Source organism: Prionailurus viverrinus, chromosome B4 (assembly GCF_022837055.1).
Source record: "Prionailurus viverrinus isolate Anna chromosome B4, UM_Priviv_1.0, whole genome shotgun sequence".
NCBI lineage: Eukaryota > Metazoa > Chordata > Mammalia > Carnivora > Felidae > Prionailurus > Prionailurus viverrinus.
In genome coordinates this window covers 64,833,455-64,857,422 of record NC_062567.1, presented here as the reverse complement: position 1 = coordinate 64,857,422, position 23,968 = coordinate 64,833,455, and the positions used below count along the sequence as shown (strand labels likewise).

The 23,968-nt window shown below is 41.6% G+C and overlaps 1 protein-coding gene across 2 annotated transcripts in view; it reads left to right on the top strand.

The window, feature by feature from the left end:
• Positions 1-379: 379 nt before the first annotated feature.
• SLC2A13 (solute carrier family 2 member 13) overlaps positions 380-23,968 on the top strand; it is a 427,568-nt gene continuing 403,979 nt past the window's right edge. For both annotated transcript variants that reach the window (XM_047867635.1, XM_047867634.1), the window contains exon 1: positions 380-1,085. In XM_047867635.1, the coding sequence (XP_047723591.1) occupies positions 527-1,085 (559 nt within the window). In that variant the 5' untranslated portion in view covers positions 380-526. The remainder of the gene's footprint in view (positions 1,086-23,968) is intronic.

Below are 23,968 nucleotides of genomic sequence, written 5' to 3'. Positions count from 1 at the left end.
TCTGCCGTCTGGAAGCCTATTATTTGGCATTCCCACATTGGCCTGCTCCCCAGTTGCGGCCCCCAAGCCAGTGTTCATTCCCTGCAGATGCCAGTCCCCTAAATTAAGGAGCCTTGGTCACAGGTCGCCCTCAACCAGGAGGGTGGGGTTTGGAGGTCCCAGCAGGCTTGAGCCTGGCCCCGCCCAGAGAGGGGGCGGAGCCTCTCCGCGGCCCTGCCCCGCTGGCCCAGGGTGCACGTGACCCGGGGCCCCGCCTCCCGCCCGCTCCGCAGCGCCAGCTCGGCAGGCGCGGGGCGTGAGTCTCGAGTGAGACCGGCCAGCCTCCAACTCCGCAGCGCCGGAGCTCGGCGGGCAGCAACTTTCTCCCCGGAGCGGCCGCGGCGGCGGCTGCGGCCGTGGCAGCCGGAGCGGCAGCCCGGAGGACGAAGGCGGCGGCCGTTGCTCCTGCCCTCTCGGGCTGTCCAGCCCTCCGAGACCGCCGGCCCGCGGAGCCTCGTCCCCCCGGGAAGTCCCGGGCCCCTGCCCTATGTCCCGCAAGGCGAGCGAGAATGTGGAGTACACGCTGCGGAGCCTGAGCAGCCTCATGGGCGAGCGGCGCAGGAAGCAGCAGGAGCCGGACGCGGCGAGCGCGGCCGGGGAGCGCAGCCTCCTGGCGGCCGCCGAGTCGAGCGCCAGCCTGCAGGGCGCGGGCGCGGGCGGCGGCGGCGGCGTCGGGGACCTGGAGCGCGCGGCGCGGCGGCAGTTCCAGCAGGACGAGACCCCCGCCTTCGTGTACGTGGTGGCCGTCTTCTCGGCGCTGGGCGGCTTCCTGTTCGGCTATGACACCGGCGTGGTGTCGGGGGCCATGCTGCTGCTCAAGCGGCAGCTCAGCCTGGACGCGCTGTGGCAGGAGCTGCTCGTGTCCAGCACGGTGGGGGCGGCCGCCGTCTCGGCGCTGGCCGGCGGGGCCCTCAACGGCGTCTTCGGCCGCCGCGCCGCCATCCTGCTGGCCAGTGCCCTCTTCACGGCCGGTTCCGCGGTGCTGGCCGCGGCGAACAACAAGGAGACGCTGCTCGCCGGCCGCTTGGTCGTGGGGCTCGGCATCGGTGAGTTCGCGCTCTTGGAAGGGCGCCCTTGGCCCTGGTCGCTGCATTCCTTTTGCCCCTCCGGGGTTCCCGTCGGGGCTTGCTGGTCCCGAGAATACTCGCTTCTCTTGCTCCTTGAGAGCCCATCTGTCTGTTACTCCAGCATCAAAGGCTCCCGCGAAGGTTGTGGGGCGGCGGAGGTGGGTGGTGTTCTCTGTGGGCTCCCCTGAGCCCGCGTGGAATCACTCACGGACAAGTGAATCCGCGTGATTGTTGCATATCTCAGTACTTCTAGGAATTCCACTCATCACCTTGATCCAGCCCTACCTGATGCCCCCCTAGGGCTTATGAGAGGAAGGTCTCCTTCCTGTAGCGCCTCACTGTGTTTTTTTTTTTTTTTTTTTTACTGCTAGCGCCTTTCTTTTTCTAGGATTCCAAGCTCTGAACCTATCAGTCTTAAAGTCCCAGTAAGATAATTTCTAAAGTTAATTAAGTGATTCTGGACTCTTTTCTTTGCCCCCCCTACTCTTTTCTTATTTAGTTATTTATCTTTAGATGTAGTATTATTTTTCTCTCCTATTGTTTTTACTATTGTATTACCTCTTGCTTTCATGTTTTCCCCAAGTGAATTCCTTCTTTGTTTTTCTAACTTTTTCCTTTAAATCCATATCCACCCATTCTCCTTTCCCTTTTGCCTCTCTTGCTTTCCTGTTGGGAACCAAATTGTCTATTAAAGGTCATGTGCACTTATTAAATTCATTTAGGAGCCACTCCCCCTGTGGATAAATGCCCAGCAAGATAGATGTTTGCAATTACTTTAAAAATGAAAGGATTAAGGTTCCCCTGGCATTGATTTTTCACCCTGGTTGCTGAGCAGGGGAGGTACAATTGGCAAGTTCTTGGCAGACGGAAGCTATTTGGAATGTGCTTGGTATTATTAGAAAGCACTTTTGAGGGAAAGTAGGGGGTTGAGACATAAATCTCACTAGTAATTTTTCTAAGACACACTGCTGATGCTTTATAAATGTTTCATCCCATACTTCAGTTTGTTTCGTTTAGGGTGCTGTTGAAGTATTTTTTTCTCCCTATGACTGGGACTTGAAAGCTCTTGAAACCTAGAACTCCTAAAGATTTGTCCATTCACCACTTGTTTGACATATTCTGTATTTCACCCCCTTCCTTCCAGTCTCCAAGAGGAAGTGAGACCCATTTATATAATTCCACGTTCAGGAACTGTGAGCCTAAACCCCAGCTCACTGCACTTTACATCCAAACTATTTCATTGCTGACCTTTCTTTTGTTTATTGTACTGTTAATTACTGAAGCAGGGCAAGACTCTCAGTAAAATATTAAGTTGGCACATGAAGGTCCCAAATGACCAGAAAGTACAGCTGAAATGAAACCTGTCTGTAGAGGAACTACCTGTGCCTTCAGGACCCTTCGATAAATAACCTGTGGTTAAAGCCAAGTGATCAGGATTCTCTCCTCAGTATTCTCAGCATTCTCTGCTTGGGACACCTGGACCATGTTTATTGTTTCTTCTGACCTAGAGATAACATAATTGTAGGTCGCAAGATATGTTCAGTGAGACCGAATCTTGTGATTTGGAAACTGAATAATGTTTTACAGAGATCTTTGAATGAAGCATGGCAAGTATTGCGTATTTGGATGTTATGTGTACTCTTTTTTATCGGCTGGGAAAATTGAGCCCCTGTTGTGTGTAAGGCCCCCTTGGAGATACTGTGTTGTAAGAGTAGCAGGGTGGGAATAAAGCCAGGTAGGACTTGCGAGGCTCCATAAGAAAGTCTCTCCCCGGAGAGAGGGCTGATGCATTCAAAAAGGGTACAGTTCCCTAACAGAAGCTGGAAGGAAGCGCTTCCTCCTGGAATTGGATTGTTGATGCATGAGTGGTGTTTGGACAGAGGTGCGTGAAGGACCTTCTCAGCCAGGGAATGAATAAAGAAAGGAAAGCATAGGGCTTGCTTGGGGAACAAGGTGGATGCGACAAAGAGGATTAAAACCGAGGTAAGATCGGAAGAGTTGGTGTGCAGGAACCGTAACACCTCTTACCTCTGCCTCATTCTGTGGCACTTGGGCTGCTTGCCTGACGGTGCATCCCATTTGAGACATGGTCCTGATCTGGTCCTGGTGTGACCCACCTCCCTTCTCTGAAAGGCACTTCAAATAGAAGCACTGCTACAGAGTATCATAAAAGCTTTCTTATAAAATGAGGAATGTTAAGGTCATAAACACGCTTTGAAATAGGCCACGTTTCGAATTAGGATTATGCAGAGCATGTTGTACGTGTAACATCCTTAAGTCACAAAAATTACCTCCCAAAGGAGAAGTCACAGAATTATTTTTAGCTGCAAGGAAATGGGTCCCTAACATGATTTTTTTTTTTAAGGGACTTTAAATCAGTTTTGCTTGTTTAGTACACTAAATCTGGGTTAATTTCATGCTACTTCTTTTTAAGTAGTTAAATTTTATGTGTGGTGAGAATTTTTTTTTTTATTTTTGTTTTTTGGTCCTTTTCATTCTTAGTAGATGATGAATAAGACAAAATGTGGCTTTTGATATCTTTTCAGACAAGTTTGCAGTGATAATTTCTTTCACAGATTTACCTGTGGTAAATACAAAGCCCATGGGGACACAGCTTTTGTTCATTTTGTTCATGGCTGTATTCCTAGCCTATAGGAGGCACTTGTTGATTAAATGAATAGTGAGCAGAAACATTAAAAAAAAAATAATTCCAGGGGCGCCTGAGTGGCTCAGTCGGTTAAGCATCCGACTTAGACTCAGGTCATGATCTCAGGGTTGGTGGGTTCAAGCCCTGCGTCGGGCTCTGTGCTGACAGCTTAGAGCCTGGAGCCCACTTCAGATTCTGTCTGCCCCTCTGCCGCTTGTACTGTCTCTCGCATTGTCTCAAAAATAAGTAAACGTTAAAAAAAATAATAATTCCATTCTGTTAGGGTACCAGTTTAAAATGGGATTTTTCTTAAAAAAGTGTATTATCAGAATATTTGAAAGACCATCTAAGGGTTTTAGTTTCTAACAGTTTAAAGAAATCATTCATTTATTCACAAAATGCTAAGTAAGCTGTATTATTGATTCTGTCAGATTTGGAGTAGGCATTAATTAAAAAAAAATCTCATCCTGGAGGTGTTCATTCTCTAATAGAAAGATCATTGACAAATGATTAAAATACAACAGAAGTTTCTCTAAGAGCGGGAAACAGACTAGGCAATGGATTCTTTTGGAGAGAAGTAAATAGAACACATAGGTTTTACAGAAACATTTAAACTGGGGTTTGAAGGGTGAGTAGGAGTTCAGCAGATATAGAGGGAGCTGGGAAAGGAACTAATATGTATTTAGTGCTTTGGCTTCTATTAGGCACCCTGCATTACTTACATATGCTATCTCACTTAATCCTTCTAACTCTGAAATAGATGGGGCACAGGTTCCCCTTTTGCTGGATGTGGAAATAGTTTACAGCAGTTAAATGACAAGGTCACCGGTACAAAGTCAAGATTAAAAAAAACACTCAGAGTCTTTTGCTCTTTATATTACTCTGCTGGGCATTTAAAGTAACATTAACAGCAGATGTAAAGGCACAGAACAATCAAAGCAGTATTTGAAGCATAAAGTGAGTGAAGGGTCGTGATGGGGGTGCTCATTGGGGGGAGGGTTGGACTGATTAGGATTAATTGGCCATGCCTATACAGGGACAGTCATGGGAGGTTTTTAGCTGGAAATGATTCAACCAGATTAAACATCCTTTGTATCTGGTCTTCCACCAGCCCCCAACTTTTAAACTCTTACTTTCTTCCCGAAACCTTCTTGCTTCTTTGAATTTTGTAGTATTAGAAATCCTTTGCCGAGATGGTTACTGCAGGGTGAGTGAAGCATACCAAGTGGCCAGGAATTACGGGAATGGGAAGAGTCTGTGGGGCCTTCAACAGAAACCTTTGAAAAAGATAAAGCTGTCAAGCAATAGAGTGTAGTTAATCTGTATTAAATGAGTCATGGTAAAAGAAGCATCAGAAATCTGGTATTAGTGTTTGCTTTAGTTTAAGGGTTCTGTTTTCTTTACAAGTTGCAAAAAAAAAATCAGCTTACTGAGTGCCTGTTTGAGTAGGGCATTATTTTAGGTTTTTGTTTTCACCAGAGTTGGCTTTGGTTTCTCAGGTTGGTTTCGCTGGTGTCTAGAGTTGGGTTTTGGGACCAGGCTGTCTAATTTAGCCCTTTCCCCACAGTGTTGGCATGTAGTCTACTGTTCGTTATAAGCAATGATTTAGTGCCTGTGTAGGAAAAACAGATATTCAGATATTCATCAATATTCAAAACCTTTCCTGGGAATTGACATGTTAATTTACATAGCGCCGGTTTATTGAATCGATCTTAGATCTACATCAATTTCTGCGGTGTCCCCTCTGTCCCAGTGCTCCCTCTGCTGGAACACACTTTGTGGCTGCATATTGCTGCTTGGAATCGGTCTCATAACTTGTTGAGTAATATTTTTTTTTTTTTTTTTTTTTTTTTTTTTTTTTGTGTTATTTTATTTTATTTTATTTTATTTTATTTTTTTTTTATGAAATTTATTGACAAATTGGTTTCCATACAACACCCAGTGCTCATCCCAAAAGGTGCCCTCCTCAATACCCATCACCCACCCTCCCCTCCCTCCCACCCCCATCAACCCTCAGTTTGTTCTCAGTTTTTAAGTCTCTTATGCTTTGGCTCTCTCCCATTCTAACCTCTTTTTTTTTTTTTCCTTCCCCTCCCCCATGGGTTCCTGTGAAGTTTCTCAGGATCCACATAAGAGTGAAACCATATGGTATCTGTCTTTCTCTGTATGGCTTATTTCACTTAGCATCACACTCTCCAGTTCCATCCACGTTGCTACGAAAGGCCATATTTCATTTTTTCTCATTGCCACGTAATATTCCATTGTGTATATAAACCACAATTTCTTTATCCATTCATCAGTTGATGGACATTTAGGCTCTTTCCATAATTTGGCTATTGTTGAGAGTGCTGCTATGAACATTGGGGTACACGTGGCCCTATGCATCAGCGCTCCTGTATCCCTTGGATAAATTCCTAGCAGTGCTATTGCTGGGTCATAGGGTAGGTCTATTTTTAATTTTCTGAGGAACCTCCACACTGCTTTCCAGAGCGGCTGCACCAATTTGCATTCCCACCAACAGTGCAAGAGGGTTCCCGTTTCTCCACATCCTCTCCAGCATCTATAGTCTCCGGATTTGTTCATTTTGGCCACTCTGACTGGCGTGAGGTGATACCTGAGTGTGGTTTTGATTTGTATTTCCCTGATAAGGAGCGACGCTGAACATCTTTTCATGTGCCTGTTGGCCATCCGGATGTCTTCTTTAGAGAAGTGTCTATTCATGTTTTCTGCCCATGTCTTCACTGGGTTATTTGTTTTTCGGGTGTGGAGTTTGGTGAGCTCTTTATAGATTTTGGATACTAGCCCTTTGTCCGATATGTCATTTGCGAATATCTTTTCCCATTCAGTTGGTTGCCTTTTAGTTTTGTTGGTTGTTTCCTTTGCTGTGCAGAAGCTTTTTATCTTCATAAGGTCCCAGTAATTCACTTTTGCTTTTAATTCCCTTGCCTTTGGGGATGTGTCGAGTAAGAGATTGCTACGGCTGAGGTCAGAGAGGTCTTTTCCTGCTTTCTCCTCTAAGGTTTTGATGGTTTCCTGTCTCACATTTAGGTCCTTTATCCATTTTGAGTTTATTTTTGTGAATGGTGTGAGAAAGTGGTCTAGTTTCAACCTTCTGCATGTTGCTGTCCAGTTCTCCCAGCACCATTTGTTAAAGAGGCTGTCTTTTTTCCATTGGATGTTCTTTCCTGCTTTGTCAAAGATGAGTTGGCCATACGTTTGTGGGTCTAGTTCTGGGGTTTCTATTCTATTCCATTGGTCTATGTGTCTGTTTTGGTGCCAATACCATGCTGTCTTGATGATGACAGCTTTGTAGTAGAGGCTAAAGTCTGGGATTGTGATGCCTCCTGCTTTGGTCTTCTTCTTCAAAATTCCTTTGGCTATTCGGGGCCTTTTGTGGTTCCATATGAATTTTAGGATTGCTTGTTCTAGTTTCGAGAAGAATGCTGGTGCAATTTTGATTGGGATTGCATTGAATGTGTAGATAGCTTTGGGTAGTATTGACATTTTGACAATATTTATTTTTCCAATCCATGAGCAGGGAATGTCTTTCCATTTCTTTAAATCTTCTTCAATTTCCTTCATAAGCTTTCTATAATTTTCAGCATACAGATCCTTTACATCTTTGGTTAGATTTATTCCTAGGTATTTTATGCTTCTTGGTGCAATTGTGAATGGGATCAGTTTCTTTATTTGTCTTTCTGTTGCTTCATTGTTAGTGTATAAGAATGCAACTGATTTCTGTACATTGATTTTGTATCCTGCAACTTTGCTGAATTCCTGTATCAGTTCTAGCAGACTTTTGGTGGAGTCTATCGGATTTTCCATGTATAATATCATGTCATCTGCAAAAAGCGAAAGCTTGACTTCATCTTTGCCAATTTTGATGCCTTTGATTTCCTTTTGTTGTCTGATTGCTGATGCTAGAAGTTCCAGCACTATGTTAAACAGCAGCGGTGAGAGTGGGCATCCTTGTCGTGTTCCTGATCTCAGGGAAAAAGCTCTCAGTTTTTCCCCGTTGAGGATGATGTTAGCTGTGGGCTTTTCATAAATGGCTTTTATGATCTTTAAGTATGTTCCTTCTATCCCGACTTTCTCAAGGGTTTTTATTAAGAAAGGGTGCTGGATTTTGTCGAAGGCCTTTTCTGCATCGATTGACAGGATCATATGGTTCTTCTCTTTTTTTTTGTTAATGTGATGTATCACGTTGATTGATTTGCGAATGTTGAACCAGCCCTGCATCCCAGGAATGAATCCCACTTGATCATGGTGAATAATTCTTTTTATATGCCGTTGAATTCGATTTGCTAGTACCTTATTGAGAATTTTTGCATCCATATTCATCAGGGATATTGGCCTGTAGTTCTCTTTTTTTACTGGGTCTCTGTCTGGTTTAGGAATCAAAGTAATACTGGCTTCATAGAATGAGTCTGGAAGTTTTCCTTCCCTTTCTATTTCTTGGAATAGCTTGAGAAGGATAGGTATTATCTCTGCTTTAAACGTCTGGTAGAACTCCCCTGGGAAGCCATCTGGTCCTGGACTCTTATTTGTTGGGAGATTTTTGATAACCGATTCAATTTCTTCGCTGGTTATGGGTCTGTTCAAGCTTTCTATTTCCTCCTGATTGAGTTTTGGAAGAGTGTGGTTGTTCAGGAATTTGTCCATTTCTTCCAGGTTGTCCAGTTTGTTGGCATATAATTTTTCATAGTATTCCCTGATAATTGTTTGTATCTCTGAGGGATTGGTTGTAATAATTCCATTTTCATTCATGATTTTATCTATTTGGGTCATCTCCCTTTTCTTTTTGAGAAGCCTGGCTAGAGGTTTGTCAATTTTGTTTATTTTTTCAAAAAACCAACTCTTGGTTTCGTTGATCTGCTCTACAGTTTTTTTAGTTTCTATATTGTTTATTTCTGCCCTGATCTTTATTATTTCTCTTCTTCTGCTGGGCTTAGGCTGCCTTTGCTGTTCTGCTTCTAGTTCCTTTAGGTGTGCTGTTAGATTTTGTATTTGGGATTTTTCTTGTTTCTTGAGATAGGCCTGGATTGCAATGTATTTTCCTCTCAGGACTGCCTTCGCTGCGTCCCAAAGCGTTTGGATTGTTGTATTTTCATTTTCATTTGTTTCCATATATTTTTTAATTTCTTCTCTAATTGCCTGGTTGACCCACTCATTCGTTAGTAGGGTGTTCTTTAACCTCCATGCTTTTGGAGGTTTTCCAGACTTTTTTCTGTGGTTGATTTCAAGCTTCATAGCATTGTGGTCTGAAAGTAAGCATGGTATAATTTCAATTCTTGTAAACTTATGAAGGGCTGTTTTGTGACCCAGTATATGATCTATCTTGGAGAATGTTCCATGTGCACTCGAGAAGAAAGTATATTCTGTTGCTTTGGGATGCAGAGTTCTAAATATATCTGTCAAGTCCATCTGATCCAATGTCTCATTCAGGGCCCTTGTTTCTTTATTGACCGTGTGTCTAGATGATCTATCCATTTCTGTAAGTGGTGTATTAAAGTCCCCTGCAATTACCACATTCTTATCAATAAGGTTGCTTATGTTTATGAGTAATTGTTTTATATATTTGGGGGCTCCGGTATTCGGTGCATAGACATTTATAATGGTTAGCTCTTCCTGATGGATAGACCCTGTAACTATTATATAATGTCCTTCTTCATCTCTTGTTACAGCCTTTAATTTAAAGTCTAGTTTGTCTGATATAAGTATGGCTACTCCAGCTTTCTTTTGGCTTCCAGTCGCATGATAAATAGTTCTCCATCCCCTCACTCTCAATCTAAAGGTGTCCTCAGGTCTAAAATGAGTCTCTTGTAGACAGCAAATAGATGGGTCTTGTTTTTTTATCCATTCTGATACCCTATGTCTTTTGGTTGGCGCATTTAATCCATTTACATTCAGTGTTATTATAGAAAGATACGGGTTTAGAGTCATTGTGATGTCTGTATGTTTTATGCTTGTAGTGATGTCTCTGGGACTTTGTCTCACAGGGTCCCCCTTAGGATCTCTTGTAGGGCTGGTTTAGTGGTGACAAATTCCTTCAGTTTTTGTTTGTTTGGGAAGACCTTTATCTCTCCTTCTATTCTAAATGACAGACTTGCTGGATAAAGGATTCTCGGCTGCATATTTTTTCTGTCTAGCACCCTGAAAATCTCGTGCCAATTCTTTCTGGCCTGCCAAGTTTCAAAAGAGAGATCAGTCACGAGTCTTATAGGTCTCCCTTTATATGTGAGGGCACGTTTACCCCTTGCTGCTTTCAGAATTTTCTCTTTATCCTTGTATTTTGCCAGTTTCACTATGATATGTCGTGCAGAAGATCGATTCAAGTTACGTCTGAAGGGAGTTCTCTGTGCCTCTTGGATTTCAATGCCTTTTTCCTTCCCCAGTTCAGGGAAGTTCTCAGCAATTATTTCTTCAAGTACCCCTTCAGCACCTTTCCCTCTCTCTTCCTCCTCTGGGATACCAATTATGCGTATATTATTTCTTTTTAGTGTATCACTTAATTCTCTAATTTTCCCCTCATACTCCTGGATTTTTTTATCTCTCTTTTTCTCAGCTTCCTCTTTTTCCATAACTTTATCTTCTAGTTCACCTATTCTCTCCTCTGCCTCTTCAAGCCGAGCTGTGGTGGTTTCCATTTTGTTATGCATTTCGTTTAAAGCGTTTTTCAGCTCCTCGTGACTGTTCCTTAGTCCCTTGATCTCTGTAGCAAGAGATTCTCTGCTGTCCTGTATACTGTTTTCAAGCCCAGCGATTAATTTTATGACTATTATTCTAAATTCACTTTCTGTTATATTATTTAAATCCTTTTTGATCAGCTCATTAGCTGTTGTTATTTCCTGGAGATTCTTCTGAGGGGAGTTCTTCCGCTTGGTCATTTTGGATAGTCCCTGGAGTGGTGCGGACCTGCAGGGCACTTCCCCTGTGCTGTAGTGTATAACTGGAGTTGGTGGGCGGGGCTGCAGTCAGACCTGATGTCTGTCCCCAGCCCACTGCTGGGGCCACGGTCAGACTGGTGTGTGCCTTCTCTTCCCCTCTCCTAGGGGCGGGATTCACTGTGGGGTGGTGTGGCTCGTCTGGGCTACTTGCACCCTGCCAGGCTTGTGATGCTGGGGATCTGGCGTATTAGCTGGGGTGGGTAGGCAAGGTGCTCGGGGGCAGGAGGGGCAGGCTTAGATCGCTTCTCCTTAGGTGATCCACTTCAGGAGGGGCCCTATGGCAGCGGGAGGGAGTCAGATCCGCTGCCGGAGGTTTGGCTCCGCAGAAGCGCAGAGTTGGGTGTTTGCGCGGAGCGAGCAAGTTCCCCGGCAGGAACAGGTTCTCTTTGGGATTTCGGCTGGGGGATGGGCGGGGGAGATGGCGCTGGCGAGCGCCTTTGTTCCCCACCAAACTGAGCTCTGTTGTCAGGGGGCTCAGCAGCTCTCCCTCCCTTTGTCCTCCAGCCTTCCCGCTTTCCGAGCAGAGCTGTTAACTTATGACCTCCCAGACGCTAAGTCGCGCTTGTTGTGGGAACACAGTCCGTCAGGCCCCTCCGCTTTTGCAAGCCAGACTCGGTGGCTGTGCTTGGCCGGCGAGCCGCCCCTCCGCCCCGGCTCCCTCCCGCCAGTCCGTGGAGCGCGCACCGCCTCGCCGCCCTTCCTACCCTCTTCCGTGGGCCTCTCGTCTGCGTTTGGCTCCGGCGACTCCGTTCTGCTAATCCTCTGGTGGTTTTCTGGGTTATTTAGGCAGATGTAGATGGAATCTAAGTGATCAGCAGGACGTGCGGTGAGCCCAGCGTCCTCCTAAGCCGCCATCTTGCCGCCGACTCTGTTGAGTAATATTTTTAACAATATGACTTTTTTTCCCCCAAATAGCCCTTTGAATTCTTATTCTTTGATGCAAAGCAAATGTGAAGTCTTGTTGGATCAAAGACTCATTCGTTACTGAGATTAATGTCAATAAAGAATTTCCTGTGAGGTAAGCAAGGTTAGTCAGAATCAACCAGATTTTTAAAATACCAGCTGATGTACTTTTATTTTTGCTTTTCTGCAATTGTTTTTTTTCCTACTCCCTCACCTCCCCCTCCCACCTCCCTCCCCCACCCCCGGACCAGTTGCCATTTCTTTCAGTTTCATCTCTTAAAGCAGGATTTCTTTGTTGGATTTATGGTCTCTACCAGCATGAAACTGACACGTAAAGTAAAACTTTGTTTCACTTCCTCTGTTTCCTTGTTTCACACACATTATATACGCGCCTCCCCACTTTTCTCTCCGGTGGCCTTGACATTGCAGAGTTACAGGGAGGGTTATGACCTAATTATGTTTGCCTAGTAGTGTTGCGGCCACACCCTTCTCGAGTGAGTTACAGTAAGATGACAGAAGTCTGTTCACATGAGTTGTGTGAGTTGTTTAGTGACTTCAGTATAAAACATTCTTTTTCATCCTCATTTCTATGTTTTAAGCTCAAAGCCAGAACACAGTCTAAGTTGACTGACTTCACTCTGGTGTCTTTGCTTTAACACATCTAATGGTCTAGCACCTGCTGGTAGATCTCAGCTAGCAAGCAGTCTTTGCCTTCTTACTGAAAAGTCCAGGAGACTATTTTTTTCGTTTTCTGATCCAGCTTGGTCCCTTGATGCGATCCTCCCAGTCTACAGCTCTTTTCATTTCTCTTCACTTTCTTCTTCCTTCGACCTTCAGAGTAGATAGTAGGAACACTTCTGTGGAGAAAACTTTGTCAGGAGGAAAATCTCACCAGAAACCCCAAAACGTGTTTTCTACATTTAAAATGTAATCTGCCTGATAGCCAAGTTTTACAGATACTTCTAAACTTGAGTTGGGAGTACTGCCTGCTGTATGTTTCGGCCTTTTATTAAATAATAGCACCACTGTTAGGAATGATGCGGTCTGGACTGTGTGTCAGAAGCCACATGGCAAGAATTTCACTTCACAGCAAGACCGCAGTGTCACGGGGGGTCACCAGCATGTGACCAGCGTTCTTCTGTCTGATTTCATCATCTCTCTGTCCAGCACTGGGGGAGTCTCAGAAGTCAGTCTTCATGGCAGAATGTGAATAGGCAATCAACTTAGCTCCCAGTGCCCAGGAAACAGCACCTAACGCTTGTCCAGTGCTTACTCTGTGCCAGGTACTTTTCTCAACATTTTGCGTATATTCACAGAAGCCTCATAAGAACCCAGGCAGGTAATATTCTTTTTCTTTTTAAGATGAAGATGTTTAGATAGAAAGAGAGGAAGTGATTTTCTCATGGTCACAAAGCTCCTGAGGGGCGGAAGCCCAAGAAGTCTGGCTTTGGAGTCTGACCATGCTCAACTGCGCTGTGACAACTGCCACTTCTCTCTGAAACTGGCATTATTATTTTCACGATATTATGTGGATGTTACTTTTAAAATAGAAACTTTTAACATGAGTTAAAAGTACATGAGTTCAAGAGTACAGCCGTGGCACATAAGGAATGTCAGTGAGAAAAGCAGAGTTGGTTAGGACATTTCTTTCTCTCGCTAAGGGCTGTGGACAGCAATGCCTGTAGTTGGGGCTGTTGAGTTGTGCAACGCCAGGGGCTCCATATCCCCCCCCCCTCCCCCGAGGGGCTGCGTTCATATGGAATATGGTGAAAACTGGGCCCCAGGAGTTGAACAGCACAGAGATACTGCCTGTGGCACAGCAACTAAAATTTTAAAAATGCCTTTTTCTGCTTTTCCCTTTAAGCTTCTGATCTCTTCTTGGAATGGGCTTTTCCATTACATTCTCTCTACCCCTTGTCCCACAGCCATTTTCTGAGTGATGACTTTGTTGAGTGCTAGAGAGACTCCGAGAAAAATAATCCCTGTTCTTAAAAGACCTTACTGGGGAAAGACAAACATGAGAACACAGTAATGTGTTGTTAACTCTACAATAAAAGTATCTGTAGGATGTTTACTCATTCTGCCAGGTCCAGCATGATCATGAAAGCTTTCTTAGTAGGCCTCTGCAAAATGTTGATACTTTGTCTGGGCCATGCTCATGGCATTTAACTTGTTGCAATATGTCTTTTTGACCATGACTCCTCTCCTCTGGTAGACCAGAAACTCATCGTGTTACCTAAATAAAGTGTGGATAGCATTTGTATTCTCTCACTGCAGTTAGTACCGTACTTTAAAAATATTAAGCGCTTAAATATACCAAAGATTGTAGGTAAAAAAAATAGGTGTAGGCCACATATGTAAAGGTAAGGCACGGATATAATACTCAACAGGACGTTGCTGTAGTTGAACACTTAGAAACCTCAGGTACGTACTCAGTTGCTGCACTGTTAATTCGGAAAGTGGAGAAGCATGGTGAAGCTTGAGGCCTCTGGGCCACACTGGCTGGGCTCACACCCTGGCCGGCCACATACTACCTGGGTGCTAGTGTTAATTCTTGTGCTTCAGTTTCCTCACCTGAAGAATGGGGACAATACCTGCCTTATAGGGGGGTTATGAGGATTGAATGAGTTATCTTGTAAATTGTTTTTACAGTACCTGGCAAAGTAAAGCCTCACTGTTAGACATTCACATGTAAGCTGTGCAGCCGTTGGCACGTTACCACCATGTGCCTCAGTTTTCGCATCTCTAAAATGAGTGTTATGATAGCACTTAGAAACAGGTTGTAGTAGAAAGTAAATGAGCTTGTGCATGTGCAGGTAAGTACCTGGCTTTCAGTAAATGGTAGCTCTTGTTATCAGGTGTAAACATCTCTGTCATCACCTTATGAACATTTTATAAGCAAGGGAAATAAAATTATGTAGTTAGATTTTAATGTTGCTCAGAGCTGGTAACAGATGAGTAAAAATTCTGTAATATAAATTGAACAGAAAGAAAGACATTATGAGTAATTTGAAAGTGAGACAGTACTGTCTTTCAAGTGTTCAGTTTACATTATATAAGATTTATTTCTAGCAAGACAGATGAAGTTTTGAACTGGGTCTCGAAGAAGGTTATAAACATAGGTAGTCTGAGGGAAGGATACTTTTCTGCTGAGAGAAAGCGGGGGTGACAAATTTAAAGCATTGAAGAAAGTAGCAGTTTTTCTTGGCTAGGCTAGGTGTAGGGGTTGAGTAAGAAAGTGGTAAAAATGTGACCTGTTTGTTAGACTATAATCTTGGCTTATGGTAAGGGACCAGTTGGGGCTGTGATATTAGATATGTCTTATAATGTAGCATTTTATATGCCTGTTTATAGAAAAAATAGTTCAGTTCCTAGTGAAAAAAGATGTATCTCCTTTTCAAGAGGCAAATAATGAATAGTTTTAATAACAATTTGAAAGTAATAGCTTTGGAATAAAAAGAATTTTAGTACTGGAAGCTTTCATATAAAACTTCCTTATATTTTTGGGCTTAGTTTATGACTCCATGTCAGGAACTCATTCCCTACAACATAGAGAGGAAATTGGAAACTAAAATTGTGAGCATCCTATTCAAGGACTAAACACTGACCATTTAATGGTTGGTTAGCAATTGCCTGTCATTTCAAAAAGTAAAGTATAATGACTGAAAATGAGTTGCAAACACATCTAACAGTGGACTTCAAAGATTGTTGAAATACCGGCCTCATTATAAATTAAAATCAGGGTGAAACCTGAAGCAGTTGCCGCTGAGTCTACCTAATTCTAATATTTACTCTACAATCCTGAAGAAGATGGCTTCTGATACTCCTCCCCCCACCATTTGGGACCGGCAAAGTCACTGTAACATGGCCGTTGGTGATTTTGTAGGTTAAGTGGCATGTATGTCTCAGATGTCATGCAGGGCCCACAGGCCTCCCCCTGCAAGGAAGTTGGGGAGGCTGGAAAACATGCAGAAAACACAAAACCCTTTGCCATGACTGTTGAAAGCAAGCTTATTGGGAATTCTTCTAAAATCTTTCATTTTATTCACTTCTATGTCAGGAAAATAGGTAGAATTTTTAGTTTACTATTCTTTCTCATACTTGTCTCTTAAATGATTTCTGATGTTAAAATTCATCCAAAGAACCTAGAGTTCTCTTTAAAATGTTTTTTATTTATTTTGAGAGAGAGGGAGAGAGAGCACAAGCGGGGTGGGGGGAGCAGAGAGAGAGAGAGAGAGAGAATATCCCAAGCAGGCTCTGTGCTGTCAGTGCAGAGCCTGATGCAGGGCTTGGATTCTTGAATCATGACCTGAGCCAAGATCAATAGTTGGATGCTTAACTGGCTGAGCCACCCAGGCTCCCCCAGAGAACCTACAGTAATAACAGTTTGTCATTTTTCCTTGAATACGCTCTGTACGAAAATCTCTAATCTTCATCTCCTGGGGTGTAATGCACACTTACGGGCAGCTTATTAGAAATGTAGTAAAAAGTCAAACTATGGTAGACCTTGAAACAACGGCCATCCTTTATGCCTGTGTGTGTATGCATTTTATGTGTATTCGCTCATTAACCGAAGGTCAATTAATGGAAGTGCAAAGGGGTTAGGTAACTAACTTAGCCCTGTTAGTGCTGAGATTCAGATCCAGGTTTCTGATCAAGCACCTGTGTGTGCCCTACCTCTCCGTTATATGATACATTCAGTTCTTAATTGTGAAAGCTAAAATAGTCACAATCATATTTCCTAGATTAGTAGATGGATTTAATGTACTTAATGTAATTTAATTACATGTATGTAATTTAAATCCCTGTAAGATACTTTATAGAATTTTTAAAATGATTGTTGAAGGAATAGTGATGAGGTTGGGGGAACAGTAATGAATGACTAGATAGAAATTACTTCAAATGTGTAATATGTTATTATATGACATAATAATATATTGTGAAAATCAGAAAAGAGATGAATGGAGCAGAATAACAATTTGAGCAATAGATCCAGGTATTTGTAAGGGTCTAGTATTTAACAAATCAGAGAAGACAGCAGGTAAAAGAATTATTAAATAGTTGAGAAAAGGAAATAATATGAGTAAAAACAATGTAAATGAAATTTAGATCTTATATTCTCATTAATATTGATGTTTAAGAATCTCAAGTTTAAAGAAACTAGGAATGGAGTGATTTTCTTCTAGCCTTTATCGGTGACATGGTTCATTATAGTATAATTTCTTAAATCTCTAAAGGTTTTAAAAGCAAGGCGACAGATGGGAAAAATATTGTGGTACATTTGTTTAACTAAAGGAAAAAAATATGCTCATAGCATATTAAGTAAACTCTTTACAGCAAGATAAATGCAATTAGTAAATATACTCTTGGAAAAGTGTTAAACCTTGTTAATAATTAGATAGGAAAATTAAAGTGACATTATACTCACTAAATTAGCAAGTTGGAAACAACTCAGCACTAGTTGTACTCTAGGAAGAGCCTTTCTGGTTGTAAAATAAATTGGAATAATTTTCTGTACATATTCCAGATAATATCATGGCATGTTTAATATTTTTCATTCTTTTGCTCATTAATTCAACACACCTATTTTGAATAACTTGTATGTATTAGTACCAAATTAAACACTGCAGCGCAGAAGTTAATATGGTGAGGTCTGTGCTTTTGGAGTTCATTTGTAAACTGCTAATATTCTTTGGGAATATTTCATTTGGGAAATATTTTGATTTGGGAATTTCATTTGGATTATAGTATAAGGAAATAAAAGAAACTCATTTTGCATGAAGGTATTTATAGATGTACAATATATAATTTGGAAAAAAAACCTGGGGGGAACCTCCAAATGCCTAGTGATTGAGAAATAATTATGTAATGTGGTAGAACATTACATTGCCATTAGAAAGAAAACATGAGCACCTGAGATATATAAAATTGTGATTGGAGGTAGAGTTTGAAAGAAAGCATAATACTGTATATATATAGTTAACATGTGGCAAAATAGTTTTTTAACTTTTGTTACTGTTCCTTTTATATTATTAAAACTTTACCTGGAATTCAGATTTCTGTTTTAAAATACACAGACACATGTGTAACAAGACTTCGGTAACAAAGTCTCTTTTTTTTTTTTCAAATGAGATTTTGTCTCTTACTCTGTGGAATGAAGTTTTTGAGAAATGGCAAAGATGTTATCAGTAATCTAATCATATGAGAAGGTGCTTAAAAGTATTTTCCCCTAACTTTTAACTCCTTGCATGAATTAATAAGACCCCATGGTGTGTGATGTACATTTCTTGGATCTTATTATTTTGTATATCCCAGGAAGGTTTGTGGCTTACTTTGTCACAGGGAAAAATAGAAACAATCAGAATGAGAACATCCGCAAACTCCGTCATCTCCTCTGCATCCTCACATGTTCCTGCCTGCACCTGCCAGATGCCCTGCCTTCCTCCGGTACCTGCGGATGCACTGTCTGTGCTCCTGCCGAGCGCAGCCTTGCACTCGTGGTTGAGAGCTCCTCTCTCTCCCATTTAAAGCTATTATTCCAGCTGTTTCCGTCTTTTATTGCATAAAGTTTCCCCTTCTACTGGATCACTCCCATAAGTGGGCACAAATTGCTGTTTTGCCGTCTTTAAAAAAATCCTTTCTACCTCACTTCATCTTTTAGTTACTGCCTTGTTTATGTCCTTTTCTTTACATGACACAGTTGCATATATTCCTCCTCTTCAGTTCTTCTCTTCCCATTCTTTTGTGACCCCTTTCCAGACAGGTTTTGCCCTTACCAGCTGACCAGTGTTGGTCTTGTCAAGATTACCATGCCCTATGTTGCTCATCCCAAAGACAGTTGTTGGTCCTAATCCTACTTGACCTGCCATAGGCTTTGGACGCAGTACATCATGCCTTCCTGGGGTTCTTTCTTTGGTTTCAAGGACGCCACCCTCTCCCTCTTTTTCCTTAGGCTGTTCCTTCTCAGTCTCTTTTTGAGATTCTCCTTCATCTTCCAGAACTCTTACCTTTGCCAAGCTCCTCCTTGGAGCTCTCCTGTTTTCTGTTAAAATTGACTCTTTTGGTGCTCTTAACCTGGCTCCTGGCTTAGAATGCCTTGTGTTTGCTGACAGCTGTCTAGAATCTCAGCCCAGATCACTTTCTTGATCTCCAAACTCCTGAGCCCAGCTGCTCACCTAGCTTCCTGCTTTGCCTCCTATCTTCCATGTACCAGGTGAGGGCATCCTTGGTGTTTGAGTCCAAAGCCTCAGAATCCTGCTTGACTATCTCCTATTTCCCACATCAATCTGCCTGAAAATCTTTGAATCTAGCTTCTGAATGCATGTAGGATCTATTTTTCATCACTTCCACTGCTAAATCTAACATGACATCTCTCACTTGGAGCATTGCAAGTCTCCTAACTGTTCACCCTGCTTCTTCCTTGACACTTCTGCCTTCTTTTCTGCACTCGACAGGCAGAGTGGTTCTTGTAAAATATAAATGAGATCATGCCACCTCAGTGCTGCTCACAGTGCTACCCTCCATAGCTCCCCAGCTCGCTCGGGAAAAACCAGTGGCCTGCAAGGCTGTAGTATTCTTGCCTCTCCCCACTCCTCTTTGATCTTTCTCTCTACTACTTTCCTTCATTCCTGCTCCAAGCTGCGCTGGCACAAGTTATCCTTCCAGCCCTTTGCACAGTCTCCTTCCTCTGCTGGGAAAGTTCTCCCCATATATCCACATGGTTCCCTCATCTTTGTGTTTCCATGGTTGTCTTAAAGTTGCAGCCTCCCACCACTGGTACTTTCTAGTCTATTTTTATTCTCACTTTTTATTACTTGTTACTTTCTATTTTGTTTCTCCTTGCTTTGGTGTTCTCAGTTCCTTTTTACTAGCTGGTATTTATGTTGCTTGTTTCTCTCCACTAGAATGTAATCTCCATGAAAGCAGGGTTTGCTTGTTGCATTCCACCAGCACATAGCGTAGCTCAGCTGGTAACACACAGCAGTCATTCAGTAAATGTTTCATGTGTAGATAAAAACAAAAGCAGTGTAACTCTGGTGAGTAAATTTTGAGCCGAGATTGGATTACGTATGCATCAGAAACGTGGGAAATTTGTGCCCTGGATGGGGCTAATTAAATGTTCTCTAGGGTTACTTCTGATTCATGTCTGTGGTTTCAAACTTTTTAAAGTATTTGAGAAAAAAATAGACATTTTAAGTTCAGTTAAGACATTTAAGTCTAACCTTGTTCTCAGTACCTGGGACAAAAGCAAATCTCTTTCTCAGTCTTGCAAGTCCAAAACATGGAAGTTGATTCATGTTTGAAAAATGATCAGAGACTCTGATGGATGCACTTAGAGGTAACTACGTTGACACCTGATGCCAGAAGCACCTGGCGTGCAAATTTATTACGTGGTACATGTCCTTCTCTCGTGCTACTGATGCTCTAATGTCTGTTCTTTCCTGGCAGAGAGGTTTGTGGGCAGAGGGAACTATTATGATTCAGTAGTTGCATGTTTGTATTTGAACTCGGAATTAAAGCAAGGTGGGAGGAGCTTGGAGAGTTGTGTTTCACCCCGACTGTAAAGAGGCCTGATCAATTTTTCCTGACCTTCAGGTCATCTCTGATTTCAGTTTTCAAAATTCAGTGAATCTTTCTCCTGGAGCATGCTATATATGGAATTTGGAATCTCATCTTGTTCTCAGTACTCAATCCACATTGCATATTCTGTAAGAGAATTCATTAAGTAGTTAAATCCTGATAGTTTAAGATTAAAAAAATTAAAGCCACTGTATTTTCTGTTATGGATCTGGTTGTAAATTTAAAGGACAAAACATATATGTAAGTGTATTATGTGATACGTTTTAAAAGATAGTATTAAATGTATGGAATTTGAAAAGTAAGTATTATGATCTTGAGTTTGCTCTGATCCTTAAATTACTTAGATTTAATTCTGGATATGAAAAGTGAGGTTATGTTTCAAGTGAAGCCAACCTATAATTTTTCATAGCAATGAAATGGCATGATCACTAGTCCAAACTGTGATAACAATTAAAATAATCAATTTATGCTACGAACACCTGGCTTAAGCCAGATTTTCCAGTTTACCATTCTATGAGACTTCTAAGTTTGTAAACCCCTTGAACTTTTAATACCTGTGAAACCATCCTTGTTATCCCAGACATGCTTTCTTACACCTTTCTTTATACTAGCTATTAACATGTATGGTATTTATCTATCATTGTGTTGTGTATTTTTCTATAGAAAAATACACAAGGCATAGTCATACAGATGAAGTCTGCCTGGCGCTAGTAAGTCAGGCTTCACAAAGAACTTCGTAGGGTTTTCATGTGGGTCACTTGGTAGTAAGTACTTTGTGTTAAAAGCTTCGTATAGTTCCTAGTACTTAATAAAGGCTTAATAAATATTAGCTTTAATGTTCTTGCTGTAATTGTGTTTTCATATAGCTGTGTTCTCTACCATTCTGTAAGTTTTAAAGGTGCAGAAGCCATGTCTTTTGCCTCCCCCCGCCTTTTTTTTTTTTTTTTTTTTAAATCCCTGTGGTCTAGCCCAGTGCCTGATAGACTGCTGGTACCTGTGTTTGATTAAGTGATATGAATTTTTCCTCCCATTTTATCTCTCTTGTAGACAGACATCAACATCTTGAATTGGTGAGCAAAACTAGACTCTACTGAGTAAGTTTTCCTGGCATGTTAGTAAGGAAAACCTTCTGTAGAGCTATAATTTGCATGTTATAAGTACAAATGGATGAGTTATGTAGTTTCACATCCATAGTTCCTGGTTAAATGGAGAGAGAAATTATGAAATTTTCATAGGTGATTTTAACCTTGAAATACAAAGAAATGGAATTTACTCCATAAGATTTATGACGTGTCCTTATTCTTTGATGTCAGTAGGTGGCCAATTTAAACTTTAGGGGAAGTTCAGGCTATTTTCTAGTATACAAAACCCAACGCAAGATCGTAATAATATGCTGTTATTTTTATATGCTGTTTCCACCTCCTTCTGTGAAGTAAATAGGATTAAATAAGTGATACTTTAATAACGTCAGCATAAGTAAACTTTAAAGAATCTAATGATACTCATGAATGAATACATCTTGTCAATAGTTACTGCACAAAGTATGATACATAAAGTGGAATTAAGGGATCTTTTTTATTTTTTTAAAGCTTGTTTATTTATTTTGAGAGAGAGATAACAAAGGATCTGGAGCATGAAGCAGGCTCTTTGCTGACAGAAGAGGTCCTGTGAGATCAGGACCTGAGTAGAAGTTAGACACTTAACCAACTGAGCCACCCAGGCGCCCCAGGGATCTTATTTTATATAATACAAAGTTTCTACATGTATACATCTTTACCAAGAATGTCTTAGTAAAGATTGTGTGGCAGTAACTTGGTTTGCGTTTTTATAAGGTAATATAAGATAGCTACAGATATAAAGGTTGTTATTGTGAAAGAACAGATGTTGAGAATTGGGGAAGAACTCGATTTTTAAAAATGAGTTTTTAACCTGATAGAGAAAAACATGAATGTTGGAAAAGAAACACATAATTTTGTGATACTCGCTTCGTATTTACACAAACATTTATTAATCTTCATCTGTGTAAGAGATCGTTCTGTTCTGGAGCATTTTCAAAATAATATTTTTCTAAATATAACACCCATTTTCTTTTTAAAAATTTTTTTTTCAACGTTTATTTATTTTTAAGACAGAGAGAGACAGCATGAACGGGGGAGGGGCAGAGAGAGAGGGAGACACAGAATCGGAAGCAGGCTCCAGGCTCTGAGCCATCAGCCCAGAGCCTGACGCGGGGCTCGAACTCACGTACGGCGAGATCGTGACCTGGCTGAAGTCGGACGCTTAACCGACTGCGCCACCCAGGCGCCCCTATAACACCCATTTTCAAATATGCATTTATATGTATTAAGCATTCAGAGTAATAGTTATTAATAAGCATTATAGCTTTGCATATACATAGCTGCTACTGCGATTAATAGTTAAATTTACTTACTTTAAGTGAATCACTAGCAGACTTAATCCAACTTGGATTAAAGGAATTTGGAGATGTGAATGCAAGGCTATTGTCACAATTTTTTTTTATTATTGAGTGGTCATGAAGATGAGGTATCCAGATATAAGACTTACAGGCAAATGGTGCCTTAATTGTTCAAAAGAGAATGAATTCTAGGAATTAGAGATCAACATTATCATTGCTAGAAAATTATAAAATATAATTACAGTGAAGATTTGGAAGCATTTAGAAAAGAGTGTGATGTTTACTAAGAGCTTTTTGGGGTTCACCAGGAATATGTCTTATTAAACTAACCTCATGTTTTTTTCTTTGAACGAATTCCTGGGTTGGTAGATTAGGGAAATTCTTCAGGTAAGGAATCTGACACATTCTTCTTTCATTTAACATATTTAAAATTTTTTTAATGTTCATTTTTTGAGAGAGAGAGAGAGAGAAAAAAAAAACGAATGTGAGTGGGGGAGGGGCAGAGAGAGGGAGACACTGAATCCAAAGCAGGCTCCAGGCTGTGAGCTGTCAGTACAGAGCCCAGTGTGGGGCTTGAACCTACAAACCATGAGATCATGACCTGAGCTGAAGTTGGACGCTTAACCGACTGAGCCACCCAGCTACCCCCCGTTTAACTTATTTAATAGAATATTTACTTTGTACTAGGTGGTAAACAAAACAAAACAGAAAAACAACATAGTATTTCCATGGAGGATAATGACCAAAGTAGTCTCTGAAATCTTGCAGAGAAGAAAGGATATGACTTGGTTGGATGCTCTGTCAGGGTTGAAGAGTATGCCCAGAGGGAGGTCTCCAGTCGGTGCAACCCACAGCTCAGTCCTAAATGCTCCATATTTATCAAATCTGGGGAGGCCAGAGCAAGCTAAGTGGCTGTTATGCTTGATAACAGAGACAATACTCAAAATATTTTCAAGATACTTGAAGGCTCTTGAAAATCAAGAAAATAAGTAACTGGTAATATGTGTACGATGTTTATCTTTTACATTTTAGATATGCTTGCATTATTTCTTTTAACCCACGCTTAGACCTGGGCAATACTGACACAGACTCCTCCAGTGAATATCCAGTTTTTATAAGTGGGCAGTCTACATATGGCACGGAGACACCTGTCCAGGAGTGAAGGAGAAATCCAAAATATGAAGGGCTTCTTCAGTGATTACAGTGGAGAAATGGTTTTATCAAAGCTACAGGGGAACTTGTCCTCTGAAATGGAATAAATCAGCTGAGATACTCAATATTGCAAACTACCAAAGGGGGTAGGGGCAGTGTCCTTCGTAACTTCCTATTAGTGTTTATTTAGTAAGTGTTGGTTTGATTCACTGACAAT